Source organism: Typopeltis vanoorti, chromosome 26 (genome assembly GCF_054136105.1).
Source record: "Typopeltis vanoorti isolate ZY-2024b chromosome 26, IOZ_Tvanoo_1.0, whole genome shotgun sequence".
NCBI classification, from domain to species: Eukaryota; Metazoa; Arthropoda; class Arachnida; order Uropygi; family Thelyphonidae; genus Typopeltis; species Typopeltis vanoorti.
The window spans coordinates 4,703,769-4,720,094 of record NC_143574.1 but is presented as its reverse complement, the minus strand read 5'-3'; the positions used below and the strand labels follow the sequence as shown (position 1 = coordinate 4,720,094).

Genomic DNA, 16,326 nt, shown 5'->3' with positions numbered 1-16,326 from the left:
TCTTTCTCAAGATAAAAGGCACCGTTTATCGTCTTATTTTTTTATGAATACAAAATATTTCATAATCCCATCCCGTTTTTGCCATCCCAATGTCCCGTTTTTCTCTCAAGGCAATATGGTCAGCCCAAGCATGAGCAGATCAGTTTTGGGAAGACGTAAATATGAGATATACTTCTTCAGTGTAATTTCCCATCTGATAGCTGAATTTTAATGAAGAATAACAAAAATGCTGATGCCAACCGGGTTGTCCAAATGATTAATGTACACACTTTCTAACAATAAGCTAAGGGTTCGAATCGAACCATGCATATGGCTGTTTGTGATGTCTAAAGGTGTCAGATGAATTTCATCATCTGGTATGAGAACAATGGTCTGCTTAATGGAGGTCTAAAATATTTTGAAAAGCGCAGTGCTTAGTTTCTTATATATATACATATATACTAGAATTATTATTAAAAAAAAATTTAAAAAAAAACGTTCACTTTTCTGCTTAAAGAGTACCTTTTAAAAGTTCCTCTCGTTTTATCATCCAATCTGTAATGATCTCTTTTATTATTATTATTATTATTATTATTATTATTAAATTATTATTATTATTATTATTATTATTATTATTATTATTATTGTTATTATTATTATTATTATTATTATTATTATTATTATTATTATTATTATTGAGCAGAAGTATTTACGAATATCACAAAAAAGTAGGTAGTAGCGACCTATAATGTAATTGTTTACTTCCTTGCTATTATTGAGTAACATAATTTTTCTGCTCCCGTTGTAAACATTTAGAGTGCGCTCTAGTGATGGGTGTTCGGATTTCAGGTTAGGAGGTAGTTGAGGTGACATTTAAATTTGCTTTTGCAGTTGTTATGATAGTTAATTATGGGTGTTATCCAGAATGTTAATAATGTATCCAGCCCATTCGGAACGTATATTGCGGGCATTGAAGAGTAAGTATACGTTGTTTTGGTTGTTCTGATTTAGTTTTAAAAGGAACTATTTTCTTTACCTTAATTAATAGCACTTTTGTTTTTATCCCGATGTGGACATACGATGAAAAAATGTTATTTTGACACCAGTTTACTTTAATTTCTAATATGAATAAATTTAGTATCTTAAACATGCATTGACTTTAATCTAAATTTGGTGTCCTTGTCCACTGCCTTTCTAGCACGTACTTCTTTCTATTAAAAGAAACCAATGAGCTTGTTAATAGCCTATCCAGCCCAATGTTTTTTTTTTTTTTTGAACTGAACGAGTTCAGAGAGGAAAAGTATCGTTGCAATTTTCTATAGCTTATACCAACTCAGAATTTAGTCATTTCAGCGTTAGTTAGATGTGGTTCATGGTGTTTATACATGTGTATCATGACAAAATGCATTCGCGTTCATGAGATACATCGGTTTTTTTATTATGTTTGATGGAGACTGTTTAAACATCAATGGGTGTTGTATGTATAGCTTTCAACCACCCGAAAATGATTAAATATTTTGGTAATTGATGTGATACCGTTTGCAAAAAGTACAGCGAATGACTGTAATAATAATTGTACGATGGTCCAAAGGAATTTAATCTGGGACAAGACGATACACTTGTAGAACCGGTTATGTTGTTTTTTGTCAACCGAAGCAAAACATTTTTAGCTCTCATTTTCGTTGACTTTCGCTTTTTTTTTTCTTTTTTACTACAAAAGAAATGAAAATAGAAAATATGTATTTCATGAAATAAAGACTTCCTACCAACGTAGTCCTTTTTATTTTTATATAACAGCAGCTACAAATGTACAATGCTGGAGATTTAATAATATATATTAATAGAATGCCATCTGTGTTGCCTTAAGCTTTCGCATCATGGCAGGTGCCTTGACGGTTCTTGCAGTTTCCTCTGCAGTCTTGCAGAGGAAATCGCCTCTCTAGTCTAAACTTGAATAATAATGTTTGGTTCAAACTGTGTCCTATAGATAATATAACTCCAAGTAAACTTCTTGAAAGTATTGTACGTTAAGAATTTTGGTTCAGTAAAGCGTTAAAACTCAATTGTAGAAGAATGTTATTTTTTCAGTTACCTACAAAAAAAACGTTCCAAAATAACATTTTTTTACCTGATTAATTTCACTCAAGAATCCACGAAGTGCACATCTATATCTAGAATATGTCCCATTACACAACAGATGAACAAAGTGATGTTCTACATCATTTTGATGCGGTACATCCTATTATAAACATGGTTTGGATAATAGTCGTCCAAAAAAAAAAAAAAATGTTAAAGAAATCGAGAACAGGAATATCGCTACTATTTCCTCCTGTTGAAGGCTACAATGCCACACAAGACTACAATAAATTGACCATTACATTTCTGCACAGTGGATTTTGCACTCTGTAGCACCTCACATCTCCCATCTCTAAGCAACATTTTCACTATAACGTTTTTATTTTACACATTTTAATCATTCCCTCCTCCATTTTTTTTCTTTCCGTTAAATATTTTTCATAAGTAATTACAATATCGAAATTTAACAAATTAATACATTGTATAAAGAGACAGACTAATTGTATGCATTTTATATTATATTTTATTTTATATTATATATATTATTTATATTATTATATGCATAAAGAGACAAAGACTAATGTATATGCGTTTTTGGTTTGTTTTGCACCAAAACACAATTTCATTGTTCTTGACATGTATATTCATGCTTTTGTAGCATTGGCATAGTAGGCTAAGCTGAAAGTGGTTTGATTGACTTCCAGGTGATGTCATTACTTGGACATTATTTTGTGCCTCACCTGAAAGTGTCACTGATCACATTGAATGCATCTTTGATATGGGGGAGGGTTAAGTTTTGCAAGAATAACAAAAGGAAGTGAAAAATAAAACTGCTTGTTTGCCACTAAGAATAGGGTCATCTATCTTACTGGCAGTGAAATTCAAAGCTATAAAAAAAATGCAGTATTTCTCAAAATATTTTCCAAGAAAATATGCAGACCTCTGTGATATAGTGTTATTTTAGATGTCTTCCCCACTCCCCACTCTTTTCATAGAATGTTACTTTTCTTCAAAAATCTCGTAAAGTAATATCATTTAAAGATAACAACATAGTGAAGAACCTTTCAGATAATTTGCAAATCTTCCAACAGTAAGAATCATATTGACTTCTGGAAAATGGATACAGTTTCCAACTCCATGGATATATCCAAGCACCTCCATAGCACAACTGGAAGACCAGCAAAACATTGCACCCTTCAATTGGAAAAGACCCGAGTTTGATTCTCTTTGTGACAGGAGGAATTTTTATATTGGCTTTTTCAGTTGAAGTTGAGTTAGCCAATCTCACATGGAGATAGTAGGGTTTTTCTCCCAGAAATTCAGGTTCTTCATCCTGTTTACAGACAAATCGGTCAAGAGAACACACATTTTAGACAAAAAAATACTGTTGTTGGTGATGATGGGCAGTAGATGGCATTGATGGTAGTAATGTCATTGTGTGTGTGTGTGTGTGTGTGTGTGTGTGTGTGTGTGTGTATAGTAAATGGTTAATACATCAATAAGATACCTTCCCTTCTTGTATAATTGGTTTTGAGAAGCTATGTACGTACCCACACACAAGGATATTTTTTTCACTGTATTTGTTTATTTATTTTCTGAACGATCTGGCATATACAATGATTTTGGTGATTTAAAATTATGCCTATTCAGTGAGTTTGGGAGACTGTGCTTTGTTCAGTGATAATAATTCCATGAATTGAATATTGATTAAGATAGTTTATTATATAATCAAAAGAAACTTTCAGTACATATGAAGATTGGATGCAAAAAAAAAAAAATAATAAATAAATAAAATAGGGATATTCAATAAATTTAGAATAAGCATTGAAACCTCTAAGGTTATCATTTCAGTGAAAAAAAATAATAATAATATTCATTGCTGGAACAAAGCAATAAAAGGAGAAATCCAGTTAAACACCAAATGCAATCTTAATGTTAGGTTTCATATGAGGGTAATGAATCTCTCTCTTACATGACAATTGGACTGATACCATGTAGACCAGAGGTCAGCAACCTTTATTAAGTAAATAAATTATATTTCATATGGAGGGTTTAAAAAATGGAATAGAGTGGAGAGGTGTTTATTTAAATATGTAAACGTAAAAAACATCCAATTAAGTATGAATTAATTTGACTTTTGCTGCTGAACTTCTTGAGCAAATCTCTCAACATTAGGCAGCATGTAATTTTCATCTTTAAACATGATGAGAGACTCGCATTGTTCAGATGGTTTCTTGATTTATTTTTAATATAGTTCATGTCCCAAAATATTTGCTCACGGAAATACATTGAACCAAAAACAGAGGGAAGTCCAAACTCAAATATTTTCAAATTTATATATGTATCCAGTAGGTTGCTCACACGTTGAACACCATTTGGTTGCAATGAACACATAGATATTATTTTGTTCTTGTTTTAACTGTTTTATACTCACCACCATGACAAGTAACCTTTGGCACCTTTCAGTATGTGTGCTCTGCTTGAGATGCACAAGCAGACTAAACTAAGAAGTGTTTGAGGCATGCACCTGTACATGTTGGCTGTACAAGTACATCACTATGTAAAAAAAAAATATGGTCAGTACACTTGCATTCTAAGTCTGAAAAGGTGATCTCATTTTGTGGTTAAACAGCTGATCATTATTTAACTTATCTAGGGTTTTCACTCATCTGCATTTACCACAGAAGTTCATGTCATTTTACCCATCCTTTCAAATCTAAAGTATCATGATCACCATGTTGGTGGTGATAAAGCACCACCAATATGGTGATGCTTTATCACCAGAAATCCAGTGAGTGTATTGAGAATGGAAAACCAGCCAGCAAAGCATATTCCTAAGAATTCAGTAATTATGTGACTAGTACAAGAAAGGGTGAATATGAAAAACTCACTGTAGCTGCTGGAGATGACACTCAAGTTACATCTAACTGGTTTCAGCATTTATTGAGGTCTCATCAGTGAGAGTTGGTGTGGATAGTGGCCCTTTCCATAATACATAACATTATACATGCCCAAAAGGATCTGTGCTTAGCATTGTTGGATACTAAGGCAATTAATATGAAGTCATTAGCCTCTATATGCAAGTACCCTAGTCGTGAAGATGCTTTATGGGAAAACTTCGTTTGCTGACACTTTGATCAGGGATTAAACAATAATATAATTTCTTTGTATCTTTAATTAGAAATGTCTAAATATTCTAAACTTCACATTATCAAAAAAAAATGGTTAAGCCATTGAATTTATCACAAACTGGCAATCTAAGGACTACTGATTCTTCTGAGTGAACTATTAGGACATGAAGCTAAACTAATTCCAAAAATGGGAAGGTCTCCTGCAATGAAGCTTGTTCTCCATGGAGAACAGTGATGATAACAAGCAATATTTATTCAAAATAATCAGATTTAAATGTAGTGGACCTACATTAAAATCCTCCTTTTTCAAAGAATATAAATCTATATCACTAACAGGGATATTATTTTGATGCTTACTGCACTTCCCATCTTATTTCATTTGCATGGCTAATTGTATTGAAAAGTCACAACCAGCTCAGTAATTCTGAAAGTGAAGTTTTTACATGAATTAGTTTGACAGATTTGAACATATGGAATAAAATATGCTAAATTTGTTTTTATTGAATTTTTGTACTTAAGGGGTGCTTAAGGATGAAAGCTGTATAACTGAGAGGAGACTTCCACATAGCCTTTAAAGTGCAGAGAACTGACGAGGGCTTCTGGCCTAATATCCAATCCTCACCTTCTTGTGGTGCACCATGTTAGGCATCTACCTGGATACAGAACAAACGAGGATGAGTTGGCAATTTGGGATTTAGCCGACCAAATTGTATTATTATTAGATTAAACCACAATATAAAATAATGGTACAACATGACAGAATTTCATGCTGGCTGGGGCATCACTTGGTTATACAAGGCCCCCATTGTTTTCACCAGGGAACCAGGGTGAACAGTGAAAAGTCAGCTACTGGAAGGAGTCCTGAAACACACCTCAACTCAACATCACCAGAGTTCAAGATTGGTACTATCAACCTAAGAAGCCTAAATGCAAAGAAATGGAGCTAGCTGAGGAATTGGATAAGCATCAGATTGACATAATAGTGATGACTGAAACAAAAAAAAAAGACAAAAATTGGCAAGATCTTTCTGAGCAATAAATACAGAATGTTATATTCAGGCAATGACAATCAAGGAAAAGGAGTAGCTATAGTATTCAATACTAAATATGAGGCTAATCTTCTTGAATGGCAGGCAATTTCAAGTTTAGTGATGTGGGCAAATATCAGAGTGAGGAATTGGACAATGCGACTTATTTGTGCGTATGGTCCCATAGATGGTTCTACTAAGGTAGAGGAATTTTTTGAGGCTTTAGAGAAAGTAGCTGACACAATGAAAAAGGAAAAGTTGGTCCTTGTTGGGGATCTAAACAGCAGAGTAGGAAGTGATTGTCAGACATAAATATTTTGGGAAAATTTGGAGAAAAGAGCAAAGCTAATAATAATCACAAATACCTGTTGGATTTCTGCTCAGGACATGGATTGGTTATTACTAACACCATGTTCCAACATAAAAATGTGCACAAATTCACATGGAGAGAAGAGGCAAGGAATAAGAAAAGTCTCATTGGCTATGTTATTGTTGATAGTGATGTTTTCTCACTGGTGCAGGACACTAGAGTGTACAGAGGATTTGAAATTGGATGTGATCACCATTTAGTCTTGAACAGGATAAAATTGAATTTCATATAGAAAAGAAGAGCATGTAAGAAAGTTTTAAAGCGAATAAAAGTTGAGCAGCTCTCAGATCTGAACTTTAGACTAAAATACACAAATGTTATTCAAGAAACAATGAAAGAGTTTGAGAATTCAGTTGCAAGCCCTGAAGAAAACATTGATTGTTTCAGGTAGAGAGGCATGTCATGAGATTGTCTGCAAGAATAGAAAAATCAGAACTCCATGGTGGACACAGGAAGTTAAAGAGAAAAGAAGAAAGCATATCGAAAGTTCCTGGCAAATAAGTTTGCTTCTGCTCTTAGAGAATACAGAGACAAATGTAAGAAAGCACTGTGTAAAACTTCTTCTTCTTTGGCACTACAGCCCCATGTAGGGCCTTGGCCTCCCATTTTTGGGTTTCATAACTCACTACGAGGTGGGGTTTTTACCCTCGCGCTCAACCATGTGTAATTGTCTGTGAAGCGTTGTGTTCTTAAGACTGATTTGCCTGCTTTGTGGGAGGATAAACCCCACATAAAATGAGGAGAAAAACCCTACAGTCCATGCCCAAGACTGGCTAACTTGGCTATCTCTGAGAAAAATCCTCAGTTCCTCATGTCAGTGATGAGAATCGAATGCAGGACACTCCTTTCCCAGACATGGTTGCGGAGTGTGTAACCACTCAGCTAACTGCGCGAGCACTGTGTAAAACTAGCTAAACAAAGTCACGGGAAGACTTTGATAAGAACATAGAAAATAAATATCAAGAATATCTTGCCATATTAAATATGGTGGCAAGATATTTAATATGGAGGTTGTTGAAAAAAGCTCAGAAATGGAAGAAAGAGTGCTGTAAAAGGAATTAGAGATGATAAAGGTGACAAAAAGAAATCCTTGATGTATGGAGTAATTACTTTGAAAAACCATTAAATGAAAGCAGTGATGACAGCACAGTGGTAAAAAGCACTCAACAGGCATGCAATCAGGAATACATATCCATATTGGATGTAGAAAAAGCCATCAAAAGCCAAATGTGAAAGGGTAGCCTGAGTAGATGATACTCGACTAGACATGCTCAAGTATAGAGGTATAAAAGTCTTACATAAGACTTTTATACCTCCTGAACTGTGCAGTGCATAGTTCAGAAGACCTGGACAGAGGGAGTAATTCCAGATGATTGGAGTCAAACTCTCATAGTACCCATATATAAAAAGGGAAATAAAACTGAATGTGAGAAATACAGAGGTACTTCCCTACTGAGTGTTCCTGGTAAGATTTATCAAGTATACTTGAGAAACAGTTGAGAAGGATTATGGGAGGAAATCATGGTGAGAACAAGATGGATTCATGCCAAATAGAGGCTGTCAGAATCAGATTTTCACTTGACAACAAATAGTTGAGAAATCATGGGAATATAACAAAGATCTGTATTTAAGTTTTGTAGATCTGGAAAAGGCATATGATAAGGTGCCAAGAGAAAAACTATTTGAAACACTACACTTGTATGGTGTCAATGGGGAATTGTATCAAGCAATACTTAGTCTTTATTTGAGTTGTAAGTCAGCAGTTGGAATTTAAGGAAGTACAGGAAGGTGGTTTAATGTTAAAACTTGTGTCAGACAAGGATGTATATTATCCTCTTCTTCATTATGAAGGAAGGTGGTATTAATCCTGATATCAAAATTAGAAATGTTAATCTCAGCTCTTTACTTTATGCAGATGATGTTATACTTCTAAATAAATCCAGTACAAGTCTGCAAGATTCCCTGAATAAATTGAATAACTGTTGTAAAAAAATTTGGTATGAGAATCAGCAATAACAAGACAAAGACAACAAAAATAGGCAGAAGCATTGAAATTATCAACTGCATTGTGAATGGAGAACCTATAGCACAAGTAAAACATGGTAAAATATGGTAAATGAAATATAGAAATAGACAACAGAATCAACAAAGTTGACTTCCTGCTGGTATGGTAGGAAGTCAACTGAATAAATTTATATGGAATAAGGGAAAAATTAGTCAGAAACAATGGCAATATCATATTAAAAACGAAGATATTAGAAAGAACTTGACATTGTTAGCATCCAGGAATGTTAACGGAGCTAAACTTAGGTGGTATGGTCACTTGAACAGAATGGGGGAGGAAAGATTAGCAAAACAAATGTTCTCTGCCAGGTTGACAGGAAAAATATCCAGAGGAAGACCAAGAGATAGGTGGATTGATATAATAAAAAGTGCCTTAGAGGACAGAAATATAAGATCTGATAATGATTGGATCTTGACAGGTAACAGATTTGATTTGGAGGAAAATTGTAAATAGGAAGTTAGTGGTGATGTAAGTTTTTCATGTAGTACCATTATATCCTGTACACCCCTCGAGGATATGTCAGGAATTTGATGATGATGAATTTTTCTATACTTTTTTTACCATTTGTTAGACCATAATTTCATTTTTTAGAATTATGACATTTTGTTGACTACATGAGTAACTTCCTTTCCTAGTGGTTTTTTTTTTTTTTTTTTTTTTTTTTTTTTTTTTTTTTTTTATATACAACTGTATATGAATTTAATTTTCTGGTTCATCCTACATATTTTGATATATTTTATTTTTATTTTATATATATATATATATATATATATATATATATTTTTTTTTTTTTTTGAGATTGGAACTGTTATTTAAAAAAGCCTATGTTTAAAGTAATGAATAGGACTTTTTAAAATATAATGCTAATAAATTCATTCTAGGCACTTTAAATATATTTTATAATTCCTTTGTAAAAACATTATATATACTGATTTGGCTAAACATAAGCCATTATATTCAAAATAGATATCTGAGAAAAAAAAAGGGGATAAAAAATACCTAGAGAACTGACTGCTACAGTCTAGAAAGCTGGATATGTGGGTTTTGGCATTTAGGAATAGCAGTTAGCAACACTTTTTTTTTCTTTTTTTTTTTTTATACCTCTGTCATGTTCTTTGGTGGTAACAGGATGCGAATAGAGGACACTTGTATTTCAAGGTCACCAGGTACTTTTTCCTTGATACCTTTTTATTCTTAGAGCATTTGAAGGACTTTCGTTCCTCTTTCTTGGGACTTAATATACTAGCTTAAAGCTTTTAATGAAACATATTTTACTGAAATATTCATTTAAAAATAAAGGGCAAAATTATTAAAGTGTTGTGTTTAAATTTTAAGGTAAAGATATCTATTTATAACAGCATAGATTTACTCTTGTTTCTTATTCTACTTAATGATTTCTCTATTATTTTGGTAACATTTGCATTCTCATTAATATACATAAACAGCATAATTGAGGAAGTTTTAGAACAGGAAGATGAGCACCTCCATAGAAGACCTAGGAAGAACAAACAAAAGAACATAGCCAAGCCAGAAAGTACTGGGGTTGTGAGAGGAACACGATGCAAAAGCTGGAAAAAAAATAGAAGAATGGAAAATGGTGAAATAGTTATATTTTTTTATTAGTAATTAAATACACAGTTAACCATTAACATATATTTCACAAATATATGTGTGTCTTTTAATATCAGTGTGATATTATCATAGATTGAATATGAATAGTTGTATTAGTGTTATGGACATATGGGCAGACCAAAAGTAGGCAAGACAGACACAGTTTGTTGACATTAATAATTTTTTCGAAATGTTGACAGAGAAAACCTATACCATAGGATAAAAATATCAGAGCAAGAAGAGATGTAGAAGAATTGTGGTTAATATGATACAAATTGATAGAAGCAGATTGCTGGCTCTGCTACTCTAATGTATATATATATATTAGTTGGTGAGAAGTCAGTAATAGAGGGATCATTAGTTAATCTGATTACTCTTAAAAGTTTTTTGAAATATCCCTTCTCCAAACTATTTAATTGCAAAATTCTAGGAATTGAAAAAAGTATTTCATGCAATAGAGCAGAATGTTTAACTTGTTTTGGATTTCTTGCTTTTTCTACTTTATTTTTTGATACTGAATCTATTTTATTACTTTTTCTGGATTTTTTTTTAACTTATTTTCTGTTTGTTATTTTTATTGTGAAGAGATATTTTGGTTGATAATACAAGGTGGTTAGTGAAGAAGATATATCATTCTCTTTCAATTTCCAAAAGAGACTTTACAACTACATTCTGAAATATTCTCACAGGATATAGTAAAACTGTTTGAATCCTTTCTTTTAGGGTTACACGGTGATCAGCATTCATTTTAAAAATTTTATGGAATTTACAACCGTGTTAAAAAACTTTTTATTATCCCGGCGTTTCGATCTTCACATCAAGATCATCATCTGGAGCGTACATAAATATACAGAACGAGCTGAGTTACATCATTAACTGTAAGTTAGAGAAACAATGATTTGATCACATGTTATTCTACTGGCATGACCTCTGGTGAAAAAAATAATAATAATAAAAAAATAAAAAAATTACATCAAGCTAAATTCTATATTACAATGACAGGAATAAAATTCTTTTAGATGGTTTTCTTTCAGAAACAATTGGTGTCCTATTTTTAGTATTACAATTCTTATTTTTGATTTACAATACTGGATTTTCATCCTGTTTATAGTTGTTCTTAGTGAGGAAGGTCGAATATATACCTTCCATATGTTTGGGATTTTTAGACCATCATTATTGTTCAGATTGGAGTGGTTGATGATAATCTCACAGGCTTCCTTGAATTTCCGTTCATACCATGTTTTAGTGTGATGTAGACAGCTGGTGGTTTTCCAGTCAATTCTGTGTAAGGTATTCAGGGCATGATCAGAAAGGCCAGCTTCACCATAATTATTATATTTAATGTGTCGTTTATGTTCCTTTTGTCTAACAGGAATTGTGCGTCCTGTTTTTCCTATATATGGTATGTTGCAAGTACAATTAATCCGGTATACTCCAGGGTGGGCTAGTTGAGGGAGTGGGTCTTTGGATGAGTTGAGTAGATTTTTTAATTTTGCAGGAGGTTTAAAGGTGGCTTTGAGGTTGTACTTTTGTAGTACCCTGTTTATTTTGTCTGATATTCCTTTAATGTAGGGTATGGTTATAGTTTTATTGTAGTCTGGTTTGTCATTGTTTTTTATTGTGGTTTTGTAGAAGATTTTGTTAATAGTGTTTTGGCTGTATCCGTTTTTTTGTAAGTTATTACTGATAATTTTAAATTCGTCTTTCAGTGCCTGTTCACTGGAACAGATCGTCTGAGCTCTGTTTTTTAGTGTGTTAATGACACCTAGTTTCTGTGTTGGGTGGTGGTAGGAGTTTATGTGTGTATATTGTCCTGTATGTGTCGCTTTTCGATAAACAGTGAAGGAAAGATTGCCCGAGGGAAGACGTGTGACAAGTGTATCTAGAAACGGAAGTGTGTTGTGTTTTTCGATTTCAGTTGTGAACTGTATGTGTTTGTGTTGTTTGTTTAGGTCAGCGCTTCCCAAACCGGAGGCCGTAGGTTTTGTTGTGGGGGGCCGTGAAATAATGAAAACAAATTTAAAATGTTTTAAGACTAAGTAAATTTTTTGTTTTAAAAGAAACTTATTTAACTTTTATTATTTATTATTTCTTTTTTGTTATTTTTTATATTTTAATATCAAGAACTGTTGATATTGACTTTATATACATATCAAAACTCGTTTTATATTATCACTATCACCCGAGCTAGTTTTCTGTTATCAATAAAAGTTTCGTATATACTTCACACATGAAAAAAAGCTTAAACAAGTTCTTGTGGGGAGATAGTAACTCGCTTGCAGTGGTAAACAACATGCCCTCCTTTAACAGCCACTATACTGCGGAGGCAATAAAAACAAGTACTTTTATTATGCCAGTAAATAAGGTATGAGCAGTCTGTGTAATATATTTCTCAACAAATAGTGCAATTAGAGATAACTGCAATAAAAACACACTAATTAATGAATCACATGTCCCTCATACAGAAACTATGCTGTATAGACTGAAACAAAACCATATGTTGCATAGGCAAACACAGTATCTAACTAAAAACTATTGTTATTAATTAGATGTGTGTGAGTTTGATTTCCCAAGGCAGCAATAAAATTCAACCGAACGTGTTAAAATTCGTAAAAGTGTTAAAACTAAGTAATATATATATACACATAATGAATGTTATGGCAGTTTCACATATGGAATTCGGTTGAAGAGAGTTAGCATTTCAACTCAATTGTCAGTTATGCTTTTATCTTTTGGTTGCGTGATCTTTTGTTAATACCGCACCAATCATATGTACGTTTTAATAACCTGCCTTTGCTGTCTGTTTCGCGTTAGGCTGAATTACCTTAAAGGGAGAAAAGTCACAAAAGAGAAAAATGTTTCTGGTCTGGGGATTCCCTTATTCAGGTAATATTCACTAATTTCATGTTATCAGTCTGTGGTGTGCCAGTATCGGTAAGTGGTGATATTATTTGATCTATTCTACATTAAAAAATTTAACCCTAAGATGGATAAGTGGCTGATAAAAAGTTAAAAAAAAAATCCTGCGAACAATCAGAAGAAGCAGAAACATACTCAAAAAAAAAAAAAAAAAAGATAGTATTTATTATTTTACCAGAACAGCCCCCATCGTCTTCAGAACCAAACGGTAAGAGGCAAAAAATATAATATAAGCATTTGATTTTTTGCAATATTCGCTGTGTATGTTTCGTATTGAATATAAATACAATAAATATTATAATAATATATCTCTCTATTACGATTTTGTTTCGAGGGGGGGCCGTCAAATATTTTAATTTTTGCAAAGGGGGCCCTGACATCCAGAAGTTTGGGAAGCACTGGTTTAGGTGGCTAAGGAATGTGTCTAATGTCTGGCGGCCATGGGACCAGATTGTGAAAATATCATCAAAGTCTAAGCCAGACTTTGGGTTTTAGAGGGGAGGAATCTAGGGCAAGTTGCTCAAAATGTTTCATGTAAAAGTTAGCAATGGGGGGGGGGGGGGATAATGGCAAGCCCATGGCTGTGACTTCTTTTTGTAAGTAGAAGGCATTTTGCCATACAAAATAACCCGACCGTAATACATGCACAAAGAGTGTTGTGATATCTGGAGGGAATTTGTTCTGTAGGAGAAGGATTGTGTCATTGATTGGGACATTCGTAAAGAGGGAAGAGACGTCAAAACTGCCTAATATATCATCTTTTTCTAATGTAATGTCTTTGATGATGTTTATGAAGTGTTGTGTGTTTTTGATATAGGAGGGGGAATGACCTACCAACTCCTTGAGTGTTGCTGCTAATTTTTTGGCTAAGTGATACGTCGGGCTATCAATTCCTTCAACGATAGGTCTTAGCGGGGTATTTTCTTTGTGAATTTTCGGTAGCCCGTAAATTCTAGGGGAGCGCGCGTAATGATGAAACAGTTTTTTGACCGTATCTTCAGGCCATGTGGTAATTGACTTAAGTAGTTTCTCTGTTTTGTTTTTTGTTCTGTTAGTTGGGTTGTAGTTAACTAATTTGTATGTGTTATTGTCAGAGACCAGCAGATTCATTTTTTCTATATAAGTGGTACGGTTTAAAATGAGAGTGGATTTCCTTTATCGGCTCTAGTTATTACTATGTTCGGATTTGTTTTAAGTGATTTTATCGCTGTTAATTCATGTTTAGTTATGTTGCTTGTTATTGTTTTGCTATGGTTTAAAATGTCGCAGTTTCTATACGTATTTTGTCTGCTATGTTATTAGGTATGAATCTTAGGCCTCTTTCCATATTACAAATAACTTCAAGTTTGTCTATCGATTTCGGTGCTATAGCAAAATTTAAACCTTTGTTAAGTATAGAGATTTCGTCTTTGTTTAGAGTGTGGTTAGATAGGTTGACTATGTTATTGATACCTGTGGGTGATTGGTGGCTCCTGTTGTTTCTTGCTTCTGGTTGGTTGTTGTTGTTCACTGTGGCAAACTTTGAATATGGCAGCTGGTTTTGTCGTTCTTTTAGTCTCTGGAATTTGGAAATTAGGTTTTCTTTCTTCGTTTGTTGGATGTGGATTGCTGTGTTGTCCGTAATATTTTCTAGGATTATCCAGATATCCGCGTTTAAGTAGCTAGACAGCTCCATTTTTTTCTTTTTGTAGCTGGTTTTGTGAAGCGGCTAGGTTCTTTCTGGTAGCTTGGATCTGCTCTCTCAGTAGTGCTTTCTCCATGCGGTGGTATATTCATTGTGCCTTAGTTGAAGTGAATTTTCTCTTTAGCCTGATGCAATTAGGAGTGATATTGCTGTCCCTACACCGTTTCAAAAATGCCAGTCGATTGATCAAATTTGAAACTTGGATCTTCAGCTTAGAAGCCTGTGAGATTATCATCACTAAGAACAACTATTAACAGGACTGTAGAAAATCCAGTATTGTAAATCAAAAATAAGAATTGTAATACTAAAAATAGGACACCAATTGTTTCTGAAAGAAAACCATCTAAAAGAATTTTATTCCTGTCATTGTAAAATAGAATTTAGCTTGATGTAATTTTTTTATTTATTTTATTTTTTTTTTCACCAGAGGTTATGCCAGTAGAATAACATGTGATCAAATCATTGTTTCTCTAGCTTACAGTTAATGATGTAACTCAGCTTGTTCTGTATATTTATGTACGCTCCAGATGATGATCTTGATGTGAAGATCGAAAGGTCGGGATAATAAAAAGTTTTTTAACACGGTCGTAAATTCCATAAAATTTTTAAAATGAATGCTGATCACTGTGTAACCCTAAAAGAAAGGATTATGATAATTCATGCAGATTCGACCCACAAGCGATGTAATCAATACGGTAAGCTGAAGATCCAAGTTTCAAATTTGATCAATCGACTGGCATTTTTAAAACGGTGTAGGGACAGCAATATCACTCCTAATTGCATCAGGCTAAAGAGAAAATTCACTTCAACTAAGGCACAACGAATATACCACTGCATGGAGAAAGCACTACTGAGAGAGCAGATGCTAGCTACCAGAAAGGACCTAGCCGCTTCACAAAACCAGCTACAAAAAGAAAAAACGGAGCTGTCTAGCTACTTAAATGCGGATATCTGGATAATCCTAGAAAAGATTACGGACAACACAACAAACCACATCCAACAAACGAAGAAAGAAAACCTAATTTCCAAATTCCAGAGACTAAAAGAACGACAAAACCAGCTGCCATATTCAAAGTTTGCCACAGTGAACAACAACAACCAACCAGAAGCAAGAAACAACAGGAGCCACCAATCACCCACAGGTATCAATAACATAGTCAACCTATCTAACCACACTCTAAACAAAGACGAAATCGATAGACAAACTTGAAGTTATTTGTAATATGGAAAGAGGCCTAAGATTCATACCTAATAACATAGCAGCCAAAATACGTATAGAAACTGCGAACATTTTAAACCATACCAAAACAATAACAAGCAACATAACTAAACATGAATTAACAGCGATAAATTCACTTAAAACAAATCCGAACATAGTAATAATTAGAGCCGATAAAGGAAATGCCACTGTCATTTTAAACCGTACCACTTATATAAAAAAAATGAATCTGCTGGTCTCTGAC

The 16,326-nt window shown here is 33.5% G+C and overlaps 1 protein-coding gene across 2 annotated transcripts in view; it reads left to right on the top strand.

Annotated features, from left to right (window-relative positions):
* Window positions 1–771: 771 nt before the first annotated feature.
* Window positions 772–16,326, top strand: part of LOC150092283 (R3H domain-containing protein 4-like) — a 67,376-nt gene continuing 51,821 nt past the window's right edge. Inside the window, exons 1-2 of one of the 2 annotated variants that reach the window (XM_090415118.1) lie at window positions 772–956; window positions 10,095–10,246. In XM_090415118.1, the coding sequence (XP_090271244.1) occupies window positions 889–956; window positions 10,095–10,246 (220 nt within the window). In that variant the 5' untranslated portion in view covers window positions 772–888. The remainder of the gene's footprint in view (window positions 957–10,094; window positions 10,247–16,326) is intronic. The other variant, XM_090415119.1, reaches the window with a different exon arrangement.